Here is a 15,856-nt window from a genome sequence, read left to right as displayed (position 1 = left end):
AAATACATGACCTGCTTAAAGGCAACCACTCTCATGGCGGCATCTTGAAGTCAAAACAACAAAAAATAAACAAATAACAAATAATGTGACACAACACAAAAGTACAGAAGACGATTAGGACCACTGAAGAAAAAAATATATGCTTGGCAAGATTCTGACTTTAAAGTCAGCCCTAATCCTCCTCCATACCTTTCGTCCACGTCATAAAGACTTAAAGGACAACCGACATCACTTTTTTGTTTCTTAACTGACATCAGAAAAACGTTTTATAGCATCTAAAATACCCAAAACACGCAGTATGATATTTTTATTCAAATGCAAAACACCAATAAAAATGACTTAGTGTCCAAAATCTGCAAAAAATTGAGCTGCGAATTGGGCATTTTCAGAAAGTCCCGCCCCCAGTTCGTGACATCACGCCAAGATGTCTTGCATTGCTGGAGAATCAAAACAATGGCTTCAGATTCGGAGAATATGCTTTCTTGTTACACATCCAGTTATGAATATGATTAAAATAGTTCTGTAGTGGAAAGCATACATGTTTGCAATCGATTAAATAATTGTATGTGCCATTTTGAGACAACATTTGGGAGAAATTTCTCCCACAAAAAAAGAGGCACAAAATGGCGACCTCCTGTGGCCACCTCCGTTTCCACAGGCTGATAAATTCCTTATATGGCGCTTGGAAGCCCTCTTCTGGCCTTCTGGCGGCTTTTGGGTGCAACACGAGGTCCCCAGACCAAACAAGTACAACAAAATACATTGACGTGATGGAAGGACCGCTACAATGCGTCTTTTTTACGGTCAAAGGGCGGTCCTTTAGTGATGTCACGTACGGACTCGTCACCAACTCAAAAACAAGACTTCCTGAATATTCAGCGCGAGTCTTAAAACGTAAAATATAGCTATACGCGGTGGAATATTTGTAAAATATGCTCAGTAGAAGTCATTTGAAGCCATTTTACAAATTATGGACACAACTTGTCCGGAGACGTCGGTTGTCCTTTGAAGGCAGCCACTCTCATGGTGGCATCTTGAAGTGAAAAAAACAAAAAATAAATAACAAATAATGTGACACAACACAAAAGTACAAAAGACGATTAGGGCCACTGAAGAAAAAAATATATGCTTGGCAAGATTCTGACTTTAAAGTCAGCCCTAATCCTCCTCCATACCTTTCGTCCACGTCATGAAGACTTAAAGGACAACCGACGCCCCGGACAAGTTGTGTCCATAATTTGTAAAATCGCTTCAAATGACTTCTACTGAGCGTATTTTAATAAGATTCCACCGCATATAGCTATATTTTATGTTTTAAGACTCGCGCTGAATATTCAGGAAGTCTTGTTTTTGAGTTGGTGACGATAACTACAGTGACGTAACGCTAGGGATCGTCACTGACCGAGAAAGTGACACACAATGCATTTTGGGTACTTTGTTTGGTCTGAAAACTTGATCCGTGTCGATGGCGAAATTAGAAGGAAAACATAAATAACGCGATGGTGAATAGTTGTGTGTTGCACTAAGACTACTATTTGATATTCGCTGACACAAATTCCCAGCAGACAAATCAGCCCATTTCCACGGAGCTGTGGCGCCATCCTCTGGTGCTACATTTCTGTCCAGATGCCTCAAAATGACATGGAATAAATTATTTAATCGATTGCAAACACGTATGCTTTCCTCTTCAGAACTATTTGAATCATATGAATAACAAGAAAACATCTCCGAATCTGAAGCCATTGTTTTGATTCTCGAACAAGGCAAGACATATTGGTGTGACACCACAAACAGGGGCGCGGGACCTTCTGAAACTGTCCACTTCTGGGTTCAATTTGAAGTAGTTTTTAGACACTTTAAGTCATTTTTATTGGTGTTTTGCATTTGACTAAAAATATCACCCTGCGTGTTTTGGGTATTTTAGATGCTATAAAACGTTTTTCTAATGTTAGTTTGGAAACAAAAAGTGGTATCGGTTGTCCTTAAATTTAAATTCGGGATTGAGTCACCAATGATTGACTGATGTGCTCATAATTGTGCTGTATAATTTGTGTCTTTTTCAAAAAACTATCAGCTGTTCAATGAAGTCTTTGGCTTTAAGTGAAACAGTGCTCTCTAGTGGTAGTAAGCCTCCTGCCAGGCGTCAAGTTTTGACTTTACTGTCTTCTTCAGCATCACTCGCACATTTTACCACACAGCTTGCTAAAGTACTCATACTCGATACTCAATTATAGGAATTTGTGTAATCACAAGTACTCAAGTACATACAATCTGTAAACTACACAAGAGAATGCTAATAGTGATCTTTTATTGTCGTGTCCCGTCTGCTTTCTTAATCTCCCCACAGGAATGAACCAAGCGAACAGGTATGTGACATTCCGTCTTAAAATAGCATTGTAAAGGTAAATGTATCTCGAAACGTGGTTTTATCCACAAGACCACTCACCTATTTTCCCTATGCATTTAAAATAATTTCTTTCATTTTCATTCCACACAAGGATTTATTTTTTATTGTACACATTTTTTTCCTCGTTGTTGGTACGTGCTCGACGTTATGAGCGTGACGTTGACCTCGTGACGTCATCCACCACCGAAAGTGCGAGTGACAGACGAGCGGAGGACACGAGAGACGAACAGAGAGGCGCAAGGCAGCGACGCAGCTGCAACTTCCAGAACATCAACAACAAAAAGAAGGAAGATGTCGGGCGGCCCCTGCGAGAAGTTCCAAGCCAACTTTTTCAACAAAAGCAAATGTCAGAACTGCTTCAAGTCACGCGAGCTGCACGTGCCCGCACACCCTCGAATGGAGCACGTAAGGAGAAATTGAGACATTGCTTTTGAAAGCCTTTTCGTTTTAGAATTTGTTGGGGGTTAATTAAAACCTCGTAATTAGTGCTAGCCTTAACAAGCTAATGCCGTGTAGCTTGTTTTTGTCATTAAAGTCCTATTGAGTCATGTGACGTCCTCTTGCATCCTACACTGAAAAGGTACCACCAAATTCCATTTGGCACCTTTGTAGTGGTCCATGTAGCATTGTAGCTGGACCCTTAAATACTGGTTGATCTTCAGGGAGGGCGCTATGTCGACCCCTAGTACCGAAAATAGACCGATAATGAAAGATGCTAAACTGTGCACAAAAGCACTTTGCCTATGCACAGAAGCCAAAGAAACACATTTGGTCCTTTGCTTAACATTTTTTTTATTTCATAAGAATCATTGTTTCAATGACTTACTCAATATGTGTTTGTGTGTGTGATGATTTTGGAATAAATAAATACATTTGGAGTTTTTATGACATGTCATGAGACTTTACCAAGCAGCACATTGGTAAAGTGGGCAGTCAGAGGTTCCAATTATTCCAGAAGCGTTTTAGCAGGTTCACCGGCACGAGTGTCAATCAATGCTTGTTTGTGTGTCTGTGGCCTTGGCGTTGACAAGAAGTTGTTTTTGTTGTGGCCAGGCCAGGGCGCTGTACGCTGGCTGGCTATGTTTGGCTCCCGAGGGGACCGACTTTGACAAGGCCGCTCATAGGTCACGGGTAAGGCCCTTAACGCCGTAATGATGATGATGTTGATGATACCGTTTTGACTTTTGTTCCTCTTCTGAACTTCCCCACCAGAAATGGCAGCGTCGTTTCTTCGTGCTTTATGCAGACGGCGTCGTGACGTTTGCGTTGGATGAGCTGGTGAGGCAGGCGGCCATGTTGCTCCAGATGTTACACAGAGGATTTAGGATTAATGCTAATCCACATCCTCCCCCTCCCCCTTAGCCCCTCGTTTTAACATTTTTAACCCTCCTCCAATGTTAATTCAGCTTTTTGTGGTCATCATACTTTAATTTTGACTTGTGAAAGTACATTTTACTCTGAATTTTTTTTTTCCTTGGTGATTCTGAAATCAAAAATATGATAAAAATCTCATAGGTTAACTCATTCACTGCCAGACATGTGCAAAAATATCCATTTACCTATGCATCCATAATCTGTCCAGCCCAGGTATCCATATCCCGTACAAATAGTGAGGGTTCACTGGAAAAGGATCTTAATTGACTTCATTGAACATACAATACACTATCACACATATTGATTTATTTAACGCATTAACTCATTCACTGCCAGACGTGCAAAAATGTGTCCGCTCCTGTGCCAGGGTTTTTGTCATTGTCACTCGAATTCCAGGACCCACAGAATATTGAGTTATAAGAGCTTGAAATGAGGGCGGCTGACCAAAATACGACGCAATACAATTCTTATTCTTATGGAACGGTTTTGCACATTTACATTTGCACAGTATACAGTTGACATTTTTATTTTGTTATGCTTAGAATATCTTGTTTTCTATCCTTTCACCCCACCCCAACTCCATCCCTTTTCAATTGCTGCTGTGGACTGCAAATTTCCCCATTGTGGGATGAATAAAGGTATTCTGATTCTGATTCTGAATACATGGATATAGATTTATATAGAGTTTTAACAACAGCTGAAGCTGTAACAAAGGAAAACGCTGCTCCCTTGTGGAAAGGAAAAAAACATTGCCAGAGGCCATGTTTATTGGCACCCCACTTTATTGGCACCCAAAAACTAAACCCAAGCAAATTCGGGAATGGCCCTCTACGTCATATTTTCAATTCCCGAATAAATTCATGAATGGCAGCGAATGAGTTCATGGTGACGTGTTCATCCGGACGCAGTCGTCACAGTAACGCCATCATTGTTTGTTTTCCGGCCTCCAGCCTAGCACTTTGCCTCAAGGCACGTTGGACATGAACGCATGCACGGCTGTGTTGGACGCGGAGCTGCGGACGGGCCAGAAGAACGCATTGTGCATTGTCACTACGCGCCACCAAGTCTACGTACGCGCCGACAATAAGGACACAATCAGCGGGTACGCCGCCACTCACGGACACCCGATTGGTTTCCCGGCCTCATATTTCCTTCTCAAATTTTTGTCTTCACGCCTTGTATCTGATTTTTTTTTTTGTGTGGTATCTCCTGCCAGGTGGTGTGATCAGCTGGCAGTCTTTGTGCAGGCCAACGCCAACAACCTCAAGAAGAAACGCAAAGTGGATACATACTGTGTTCAGGTGACAAACCAAAATTCTCCACATCGTCACCTCATCAGCACCGTGCTATCTTCATAGGAGAGTTCCTCAATTATTTTATTTTTCACTCACAGGAACCTTCGCCTGCCAAGATGGCAGCCCCGGGCCCCATTTTCCAAGCACCAGCGGTGGTCGGCGGCAACCATTGGCAGGAAGACCAACAGGTTGAGCGGATCACCGTGTGGGGTGTAGCAGGAAGTGAAGTCACGGACCCTCAACAACGTCTCACAACAGGTGCAGTCCAAACGCCAGTCAGTCACATGTACTTCCTGTTTGATCACTTCCTGCCATGTGACTTCTTCGGCGGTTCCTCCTCATAGACGTGTGTGATATTGGTGACGCACAATCGATGTGTGGAAGTTTGCGTCCTTGCAATGATCTGACTGAGCACAAGACCAATTTCATCCAAACATGTGCTCGCAGCATGGATGCTAACCGCATAAGGTGAGCACCAATCAAATTCACGCTCGCAAGATATCCAGACAATCAATCAATCAATCAAATGTGATAAATGATCGTGTTGTTGGCGTTTTTGCAGCTGCGATTTGGCAGCAGGGAAGAACTTGAGTGCCGAGGTGCCCAGTATGGACTCGGAAGTGCGGATGAACTCATCCAGGTGGTGCAGGAGTGATGCCCGCCCTTCCGAGCGGGAGGTAAACGTTTGCATCAGTCGTCGATCTCGCCCTTCGTGTACTTAGCCTCTTCCCTGTGAAGCGATGGTGTCCAGATGGCGCCGGTTGGCACGGTGGATTCTGTACACGGGTTTTGTTTCAGCGCAGTGGCTGATTCCAGCTGGATGCTGCTTTGAATGAGGTCTGACCCCGAGTGTGTGTTGTCACGGGCAGGCCGGCGTACGGCCTTTCTGGACCTGCTCCAAATGCGGCTTTAGGATTACATCTCCTAAAAGCCTCCAGTGGTCAGTGTGGTGATCCAGGGGTGTGCGCACCACCGCAACTAGCCCCCCTTCGACGCTCAGCGATGGGCTAATCCTCACCACTGAGCACTCCACGCAAACTAAACCAACTGTTCCACTTAACTTGAAGTCAACATCAGCATGATATGATTTTTTTTAATAACATATTTATTTTCGCAGCCGGATTTGTTAAACTTCAAAAAAGGTTGGCTGGTGAAACTCGACGACGACGCTCAGGTAACCTCACACTGTTTAGTATGCACTAGAGCTTAAATAATTAACTCATTTGCCGCCATTCCCGAATTTGTTCGGTAATTGAAAAGTGTGACATTCCCGAATTTCTTCGGGTTTTGGTTTTCCTGGCACAAAGCACTGGTCAGACCTCTGGCAATGGTTTTCCCTTCCACGAGGGGGCAGCATTTGCCTATTGTCCATGTTAGCGCTTGGTTACAGCTTCAGCTGTTGTTAAAGCGCTACATGTATATATGTAAATCAATATCTATGTATTGTGTTTTGTACAGCTGCCCCCATTTCAAGCTCTGATCACTCCAGACCCATATAACTTGGAAATTAACTATTTATTTCTGAATCTCGCCCTTCTGATGAAAGAAGACAGTAAGTTTTCTTACGCTGCATTGAATGTTTATGTAGTCCTAAAACTCAACATTCTGTGGGTCCTGGAATTTGAGTGAAAATGACAAGCCCTGGCACTGGAGTGGACACATTTTTGCATCTGGCCGTGAATGAGTTGGTAAAGAATAAATCTGTTGATTGTTTTTCTGATTGATTGACGAAGCAGATGAGAAAATTATTTCAAATTGATAGTGCAGCAAATGCACATATAGTTGATGTTTGTAGTTTTGGACCATTGTCAAAAAATGTTCATTGTTTTCCAAAATAAAAGATGTTCGTTTGCTAATGTCTCATTTTCATGTGGCAAAAATCACAATCGGTTTGCTTTCATGGAGGGTCACAAGTTTTGAATATTCGCAGCTGACAACCGTTGAAAGACAACATCTTAAAAATGTTAAAACTATATATATATATATATATATATATATATACTTTCCTCAATTTATTCTCAAAAATACAAAAAACATGTTTCATTTTACAAGCCCTCAACATTGTATTTGTCTCTCTAGTGGAGAAAGTACTGGTTTGTCTTGTCAGCCGACTCCCTCAAGTTCTACAAAGATGTCGTGGCCGAGGAGGTTTGTCACCAAGCGGGTTTTCTGTGTGTGACTTTTTATGTGCTTTCTCTTTCCTTGCTGTGATCGGATTGCGGTCTTCTTTTCTCCTGCCAGGCTTCAGAGCAGGAAGGCGAAATGGACCTGAGCCAGTGCTTCCAAGTGTCTGAGCAGCAACTCCATAAGAACTATGGCTTCCAGATCCATGTAAGACAAGATTTTTGACATTGAAAAGAAATGTGAAGCTACTTCCACCATCTTTCAGACTCCGAGCAGGCTCTGCACGCTGTCTGCCATCACGGCAGGAATACGGAGGAACTGGGTACAAGCATTGATGAAAAATGTGCAAACTCCTCCTGATGTAACCAGGTAACATCGTTACAACTTGCATATGTTCGCTTCTGAACATATAATTGTTGTATATTTCCATGTGAATATGCCAACGAACGACATCCAATATTAACTCGTCATGCGTCATTTCTTCAACATGCAGTTTGTCAGGCTCAGCGGTGGTTCTCAGCCCGAACAAGGAATCTTTGGTCAAACCGGACGTTGCTCTCGATTGGTCAGAGCACAATCGGCATTGCAAGCCCCGGAGTGTTTCGGAGCGTAGGCGCGAAGGCCGTTACAAGACTTTTGACTGGACTGACTTCCGACCTCCCGGCGGCTCGATGCCGGAGGACGATCAAGTTGTGCCGCCGGGGTCTGCGGCGGTGCTGTATGGCGATCCGGAGAAGAAAAGGAGGAGGGAGGCCAGGAGAAGGCGCTACGAGAGCCTCCTGGGTTTATCTCCGGGCCGAGAAGTGATGGGCGACGCGGCCTCCGCTCCCAGTCTGAAGGACGAAATGGAAGAGTGCTGGAAGCAGGTGGAGAGGAAGAACTCACTTCGGAACGCCAAGATCCTTGACATCAATGACGACACCGACTCCAAATATGACTATGAGAAGGCGGTCAGTATTTAAGTGTTATACTTCAGTTCATCGCAAATGCTGATTTTCCTCTCTTCCACTCCCAAACAAATCTAGAAATGTACTCATTCAATCATTATGGCCGCAACTCAATGACTGAACCTCCGTCTCAGTAACAAACTAGCTAATTTGCAAATGATCAGTCACCCGAGAACAAATAAACGCTGGCTTACATGCTAATTGACGTACTGACCTAATAGTGTTCTCATTTATACAATTGCTTTCTCCTTCCCTGACTGACTCACCCACAGAGTACCAATTTAGGAGTTTTAATGAACGAACAGCTCACTCAATAACAATGCAACAAAATCACAAAGGAATTCACAAACTCAACAACGAGCTAAGTAACTCACTGAGTCACTCACTCATTAACTCAGTAACTCACCACTTTAACTTACTGGTTAACTCACTAACTAAAAATTCATGGTTAAACCATGAGTTAATATGCTGATTAACTCAAAAACTGAGTAACAATCTCATTTATTCAATCATTAAGGCACTGAGTTATTCACTAACTTACTAATGTAATCACTCCGTACCAGATTAACGCGTTAAATAATTCAGAAACCAACTTGCTAATTAACTAACTCCTGATTCCTGAATAAAGTAACAAAATATGTCACATATTAACCCTCAAACTCAGCAATGGGCGAAGTCATGTGCTACTAAACTGACAATTTACTAATTCACAGACGTAAAGGACACCCGACACCACTTTTTTGTTTCCTAACTGACATCAGAAAAACGTTTTATAGCATCTAAAATACCCAAAACACGCAGGCTGATACTTTTAGTTAAATGCAAAACACCAATAAAAATGACTTACAGTGTCCCAAAACTGCCACAAAATGAGCTCGGAACTGGGCAGGTTCAGAAAGTCCTGCCCCCTTGCGTCACTATGGGCCACACACTGCCTTGCTCCAGATTCAAAACAATGGCTTCAGAGAGTTCAGATTTGGAGAAGATGCTTTCTTGTTACTCATCCACTTATGAATATGATTCAAATAGTTCTGAAGCGGAAAGGATAAATGTTTGCAATCGATTCAAGAAGTCCTTCCGTATCAATTCGAGCCATCTGGACTCCAAAGTAGCATCCCAGAAAATGCACAAGATGGCGCACAAGCTCCGTTGGAAATGGGCTGATTTGTCCGCTGGGAATTTGTTTAAACTTATACCTACCTTCTTTATGCATGTTACCGCAATTGGCTGCGACACACAATGATTCACCATTGCGTTATTTATGTAGTTTTCCTTCTAGTTTTGCGATCAACACTGTGTTTTCAGACCAAAAAAAAAAGTACCCAAAATGCATTGTGTGTCGCTTTCTCGGTCACGGGCGTTCCCTCCGTGACGTCTCTTAGGGCATCGTCATCAACTCAAAAACAAGACTTTGTGAATATTCAGCCTTAGTCTTAAAAGGTAAAATATAGCTATATGCGGTGGAATCTTTGTAAAATGTGCTCAGTAGAAGTCATTTGAAGTGATTTTACAAATTATGGACGCAACTTGCCCGGAGGTGTCGGTTGTCCTTTAAAACATTAGCTTAATTATTCAGTTACTCACAAACAAAATATCCAATTCGCTGAACATGCTACCCCAAAAACGGGATCATTAATTTGCTAACACACTTGCTATCAAAATAACAAGCGTATTAATGAACTTATCTCCCTCATTACTAATTACTCACTCATCAGCTAATCACTTGCTAACTAGCGCACATACTAACTCCTGAAACTCATAAATTTAAATAACATGTAAAGTATAGAGAAGCAAAGGAAGGAATGATTACCATGGCTACTGAGCAATTTGAAACTTTACTTGTTTTTATTTTAAAGTTTGAGGATCTGAAGTGTCAGCTGGAATTGTCGGAGCGCGGCAGACAAGAGCTGGAAGCTCGCTTAAGCGTGTGGACTTTGCATCATGCAACCGTAACGGTAAACATTGACATACATCTTATCGACTGAACGTTATGGCTACATGAAGTCACTTTTCCTTCTCTCTTGCTTTCCCAAAGTCGGAATGTTTGCAAAGATCTGGAGATGATGTTCACTCTCAGGGTGAAAATCCAGCTGTTGTCATCGCAGGAAGTGGAATTCCAGAGCCCCGGCGCCTTGTCGTCGATACACGGGAAACGGACGATGATTTGCTTCCTGTTTGGTGTGACAGCTTGGCCTCCACGGTGTCGGACAACGCAGAGCTTCCGACGGACCGAGAAGCTCAGAACGAACGTCTCAACTTGGGGGATTTTATGTGTGTCCAATGTGAGCTTCGCGGAATGAACGATCAACCTCGTCCGGACTCCGAAGGCGACTGCCGGTCCGCCGGGTTAGACGCTGTGGCCGAGGCGGGTGGTGACCAAGTGGATGTCAGGAAGCTCTTCCAGGAAGTGGAGATCCTGAGCGGCCAGAAGCAAGCCCTCAACCAGCGCAACCAGGAGATGCTCAACCAGCTGAGCGAGGCTGACCGTGAGATCCAACGTCTCAAGGTGGAGCTCGGTCACAGGTGTGCAGAAACGCTTCCCAAGAAGGTAAAGGACCTGGAACGGGAGCTTCTGGAGAAGGATCAGCAACTTCTGGAAGCACAGACCATCATCACCTCCTTAGAGGACAGGCTGGGGGACGCCGAAGTCCACCTACGGCGGAAAGAGGACGATGAGGCAAGCGTGGCAAAGGAGGAGACGGTGAGCGTGGGCAACGGCGAGGGCTTCCTTCTACGGTGCTTCCAAGCTACTGAGGCCAAGCTGACGGAGCTGGAGAAGAAGCTTTGTCAGTCGGAGCTCAGCTGCAGGCAGCTCCAAGCGGAAAATCAAGCCCTAAAGGATGCTGGGAAGCTACATGGACAAAAAGAGGCCGACTTCCCAACGCCTGTGGATGCAAGAACGCACAAACTGCTGGAGTGGAGCATGCTGAGGTGGAAGGTTCTGGACAGGTTCTTTGAGGATTTTGACAGACTGGACGCGAGAAAGAGCAAGATTGCTAATGAAGAGGAAGCGCGGCATCCGGTTGCTTCCTGTCAGCTCAAACTGGAAGAGATTTGGAGTGCCCTCTTGGACAGCGTCAACGCCAATGCTTCCCACCCACAAGAACAAGATGAGGAGCTTCTCAATGGCACCGCACCGGAGATGATTCCTGAAAATCAAATCTTGATGCTGGAGCAGGGCCTTCTCACAGGAGATGATAGTCCCACCGGTTTGGAGACGAACGTAAATATCCAGGATTTTATGGAGAACACCCAACATTCCACCGCATCAGAAAGCGGCAAGATGAAGGACAATGCCGGGCATCCCAGTGCGGCGGATGACAGCGGTGTGGAATTTTTGGGGATGATTGTCCAGATCTTCTCCTCCTGGATCAATGTGGCGTCCTCCGATGCACGCGACAAACTCAGGATGACGGCCGAGCGTTTACGCGCCACTTTCATTTTCTCCACCGAGGCGGCCTTCTGCTGTCACATGACCAGCAAATGCGACCGCCTGCTGCAAGAAAACGCACAACTGCGAAGGCAACTTTCCCGCGCCGAGAAACGAACGGCTCGCGTCGACACCGGCAGCCAGACGCAACAGGGAGAGGAAGAGGAAGTGACAGGAAGCCAGGAGGCGAGTCAAGTGGCTGAGCTGATGGGTCGCGTGACGGATCTGGAGGAGCAGCTGTCAATCACTAGACAAAAACTCAAGTCTGATCAGAAACAACATGACGAGGAGGTTCAGAACTTGAAGGTAAACTTTCAAAGAAGACGAACAATCATGTACGTTAGGGTAACTGAAATGCTTAAATCAGGGGTGTCAAAGTCATTTTTTTTTGCCGCGGGCCACATTGTACAGTAGTTATGGTTTCCTCTCAAGGGCTTTTACCAATTTGGGGAAGCCATTAGAATGTTTAATCACCTCCACATATATCATATAGAGCGCACAAAAAAATAATGAATAACTACTTTTCAAATCTGAAGTCAAGAATAATGATGGTTATTGTGGTTTACATTCATGGACTGGAGACAGTGCTACTGAAGAAAAGACAGGAAGCAGAGCTGAAGGTGTTGAGGTTTTCTTTGGGAGTGACCAGATTGGATCAGGAATGAGTACCTTAGAGGGACAACTCATATTCAAGGCTTTGGAGAGAAAGTCAGAGAGGCCAGACTGAGATGGTTTGGACATGTCCAGAGGAGAGAGAGCGACTATATCGGGAGAAGGAGGCTGAGCCTTGAACTGCCAGGCAGGAGACCGAGAGGAAGACCCAAGAGGAGGTTTATGGATGTGGTCAAAGAGGACATGAATGTAGCTTGTGTGAGAGAAGAGGATGCACAAAACCGGGATAGATGGAGGACATTGGCTCGCTGTGGCGACCCCTGAAGAGAAAAGCCGAAAGGAAAAGAAGAAGAAGATTGTGGTTTACATTCAAAAATATGACTTTTTGGTTAGGATTTTAGCAAGCATCATGGATTTTCACAAGTTTGATTTGCTTTCGCGGGTCGAAAAAAAAATAATGTGGTGGGCCGGATTTGGCCCCCGGGCCTTGACTTTGACGCCTTTGGCTTAAATGGTTTTATGAAAATGTTTGATTCATTGTACATGGAATTTTTCTGATGTTTGCAAAACAAGTAGCTAAGGTGTTTGCTTTTGCAAAAACATACACAACATTGGTGGACCTAAAAAAGTCCTCTTGGTTTCTGAAACTAAAATTGCATCATTGAAGGCTCACAAAAGCAGACATTTGGCTTGCTGGAGATTATAAATTCATTAACTCATTCATTGCCAGACGTGCACAAAAGTGTCCACACCACTGCCAGGGCTTTTGTCATTGTCACACGAATTTCAAGACTCACAGAATCTTGACTTTTAGGACTAAAACATTCAATGCAGCATAAGAAACCTTAGTCTCTCTTCTTTCATCAGAAAAAAAGAGTTAATTCCTAAATTATATGGATCTGGAGTTTTATGAGCTTGAAATGAGGGTGGCTGTCTAAAATACAATGCAATACTACAAACATTGGTTTATGTAGCACTTTAAAAACAGCTGAAGCTGAAACAAAACACCAACATGGAAAGAATGGAAATCCTGACCCCTTGTGGAAAAGAAAAAAATTGCCAGAGGCCATGGCCAGCGCTTTATCAGCACCCAAACAAGACACAAAACCCAAACATTCGGGAATGCCGCTCTACATCACATTTTCAATTCCCGAATAAATCAGTGAATGGCTGTGAATGATCACTGTACACTCAAAATGGTCTTCATTGTTTATGAATATGTGTATGTTATTTATTTATTTATTGTGGCATCAGGTGGAATGCGAGCGTGGACTGGCCTCCATGGAGGCTTGTCACGTGGAGATGACAGAGGAGCTGCAGCAGCGACACATCAAGGAAGTTGACTGCCTCCTGGCTGAGAGAGACAGGATGCTGAACGAAGAGGCGGTCGCGACAGCAACCGGTGAGTTGTATTGCAAGACCTTATCAGCCACACCTATTGGTCCATTGGATTTGTCATTGATGAGTAATCCGCTTTGTCCGTCTTCCAACTTCCTGTGCGTCGGGGTCAGCCATCGAGGCAATCGAGCGCGCTCACCGCGTGGAGCTGGACAAGGAAGTGCAGAGGAGATGTCAAACGCTCAATGTGACAGGAGACACTCTCATGGAGGAAGTCACTAAGCTACACAGGTAGAAGTCTACTGGAGCTCGTTAGCATGCTAGCATGTTGTGCATCGACGTGTGTGCGTTTGCATGCTTGCAGTGAAGAACTGGCGTCCTGTCAGCGGGAGCTCGAGGATCTGTCTTATCGGTTTGCGCTCAAATGTGTTGAGATTGGGCACATGACTCAGGAATTAGAAGACCAGGGGAAAACGCTTAGTCAGCAGCAGCAGGAGAACCAGGATTTGATGGAACAAAACCAGGTCAGAACACGTGGGAGTCGATATAAAACGGCTTCAGATTTAAAATTGGACAAAGGTGCATTCTGGTGAACCGTCTTGATCATGTTTTACTGCTTGGTTCCATAGTGTACCATTTGAAATGCAATTATTCACAGGCTTTCATCCTTTAAAGGACAACCGACGTCACTTTTGTTTTTTAACTGACATCAGAAAAACGTTTTATAGCATCTAAAATACCAAAAACACGAATTGGGCATTTTCAGAAAGTTCCGCCCCCCATTCCTTGACGTCACGCCAAGACGTCTTGCATTGCTTGTGAATCAAAACAATGGCTTCAGATTCGGAGAATATGCTTTCTTGTTACACATCCAGTTATGAATATGATTCAAATAGTTCCAAAGAGGAAAGCATACATGTTTGCAATCGATTAAAGAATTATATGTGCCATTTTGAGGCAACATTGAGGGGAGATGTCTCACCCAAAAAAAAGAGCCACAAAATGGCGACCTCCAGTGGCCACCTCCGCTTCCACAGGTTGATAAATTCCTTATATGGAGCTTGGATGCCCTCTTCTGGCGGCTTTTGGGTGCAACACGGTTCTCAGACCAAACATGTACAGCAAAATACATTGACGTGATGGAAGGACTGCTACAATGACTGCTACAATCTTTTTTCGGTCAGGGGGCGGTCCTTTCGTGACGTCACGTACGGACTCGTCACCAACTCAAAAACAAGACTTTCTGAATATTCAGAACGAGTCTTAAAACGTAAAATACAGCTAATTTTACAAATTATGGACACAACTTGTCCGGAGACGTCGGTTGTCCTTTAAGGCTCAGTGGGAGGAGCATGTTTTTTTATGTCATTACTTCATAGGAGCTGAGCACTCGCCTGGCGGCCGAGGTCAGTCGACTGACCAAACAGGAAGTACTTCCTTTAAATCAGGACGTCAACATTTACAAGATGGAGGTGAGCGGGCTTCATAGCACTCCCTATCAACGACTGTATATAGTGACTTACAAAGTGAATTTATTAAGACATTATTTCAGTGTAAAGATATTTTTGGAACATTTTGGGAACTATTTATGTCCACTGCGTAAATTCCATCATAGTGATTCGAGAATAGGGATTGATGAATGATTCTCACAAATTTCACATTGTCAGTTCAGTAACTATGTTGGTCTGCTGAAGAAAAAAAAATACTTGTGAAGTAAAGAATTAGTAAACAATGATGTCCTTTCAGCTACTGCTGCGTGTGAAGGAGAGTGAGCTTCACAGCATGAGGCGACAGGTCGCCAGCCTGCATGGCAAACTGTTGGCCGCGGAGCAGGTCAAAGTTTATTGGAGCGACGATTGATGGCGCACAAAGTAGCATGAAAGCCTGTTGGAGCCCTACCAATTTTTCTCATGTAGCACATAATTTATTTCTGTATTTCTAAATTATTCTCAGGCAACTCTTAAGTCAGTGTTGTAAATATTTGTAGTGTCATTTTTTTCTGTCTTGTCTGTTTGAAATATGACTTGAACATATAAGACATTTTCATATTTATAATTTATTTGAATGGTTTTAATATTTCCTTCACTCACAATAAAGACAAAGTAAGCTTGTTTTGTTGAGTCAATGAGATAAAAAAGCACCCAGAAATGACTGTTAAGTTGAAGTGTGTGTGTGTGTGTGTGTGTGTGTGTGTGTGTGTGTGTGTGTGTGTGTGTGTGTGTGTGTGTGTGTGTGTGTGTGTGTGTGTGTGTGTGTGTGTGTGTGTGTGTGTGTGTGTGTGTGTGTGTGTGTGTGTGTGTGTGTGTGTGTGTGTGTGTGTGTGTGTGCT

General features: G+C 43.8%; 1 protein-coding gene across 1 annotated transcript in view; it reads left to right on the top strand.

Moving 5' to 3' along the window:
• The window catches only part of LOC148885665 (uncharacterized), a 30,918-nt gene extending 15,210 nt beyond the window's left edge, over positions 1–15,708 (top strand). The window contains exons 2-22 of the mRNA XM_089019038.1: positions 2,348–2,366; positions 2,560–2,812; positions 3,461–3,538; positions 3,620–3,685; positions 4,732–4,883; positions 4,998–5,082; positions 5,175–5,334; positions 5,421–5,544; positions 5,639–5,753; positions 6,194–6,250; positions 7,156–7,224; positions 7,318–7,407; positions 7,466–7,569; positions 7,694–8,150; positions 10,004–10,102; positions 10,183–11,883; positions 13,444–13,591; positions 13,701–13,818; positions 13,892–14,051; positions 14,907–14,999; positions 15,274–15,708. Of these exons, the coding sequence (XP_088875164.1) occupies positions 2,699–2,812; positions 3,461–3,538; positions 3,620–3,685; positions 4,732–4,883; positions 4,998–5,082; positions 5,175–5,334; positions 5,421–5,544; positions 5,639–5,753; positions 6,194–6,250; positions 7,156–7,224; positions 7,318–7,407; positions 7,466–7,569; positions 7,694–8,150; positions 10,004–10,102; positions 10,183–11,883; positions 13,444–13,591; positions 13,701–13,818; positions 13,892–14,051; positions 14,907–14,999; positions 15,274–15,387 (4,104 nt within the window). The 5' untranslated portion in view covers positions 2,348–2,366; positions 2,560–2,698 and the 3' untranslated portion in view covers positions 15,388–15,708. The remainder of the gene's footprint in view (positions 1–2,347; positions 2,367–2,559; positions 2,813–3,460; positions 3,539–3,619; positions 3,686–4,731; positions 4,884–4,997; positions 5,083–5,174; positions 5,335–5,420; positions 5,545–5,638; positions 5,754–6,193; positions 6,251–7,155; positions 7,225–7,317; positions 7,408–7,465; positions 7,570–7,693; positions 8,151–10,003; positions 10,103–10,182; positions 11,884–13,443; positions 13,592–13,700; positions 13,819–13,891; positions 14,052–14,906; positions 15,000–15,273) is intronic.
• Positions 15,709–15,856: the final 148 nt, after the last annotated feature.

Source organism: Hippocampus bargibanti, linkage group LG17 (assembly GCF_051943395.1).
Source record: "Hippocampus bargibanti isolate YZ-2025 linkage group LG17, ASM5194339v1, whole genome shotgun sequence".
NCBI classification, from domain to species: Eukaryota; Metazoa; Chordata; class Actinopteri; order Syngnathiformes; family Syngnathidae; genus Hippocampus; species Hippocampus bargibanti.
This window is presented reverse-complemented; position numbering and strand designations above follow the sequence as displayed.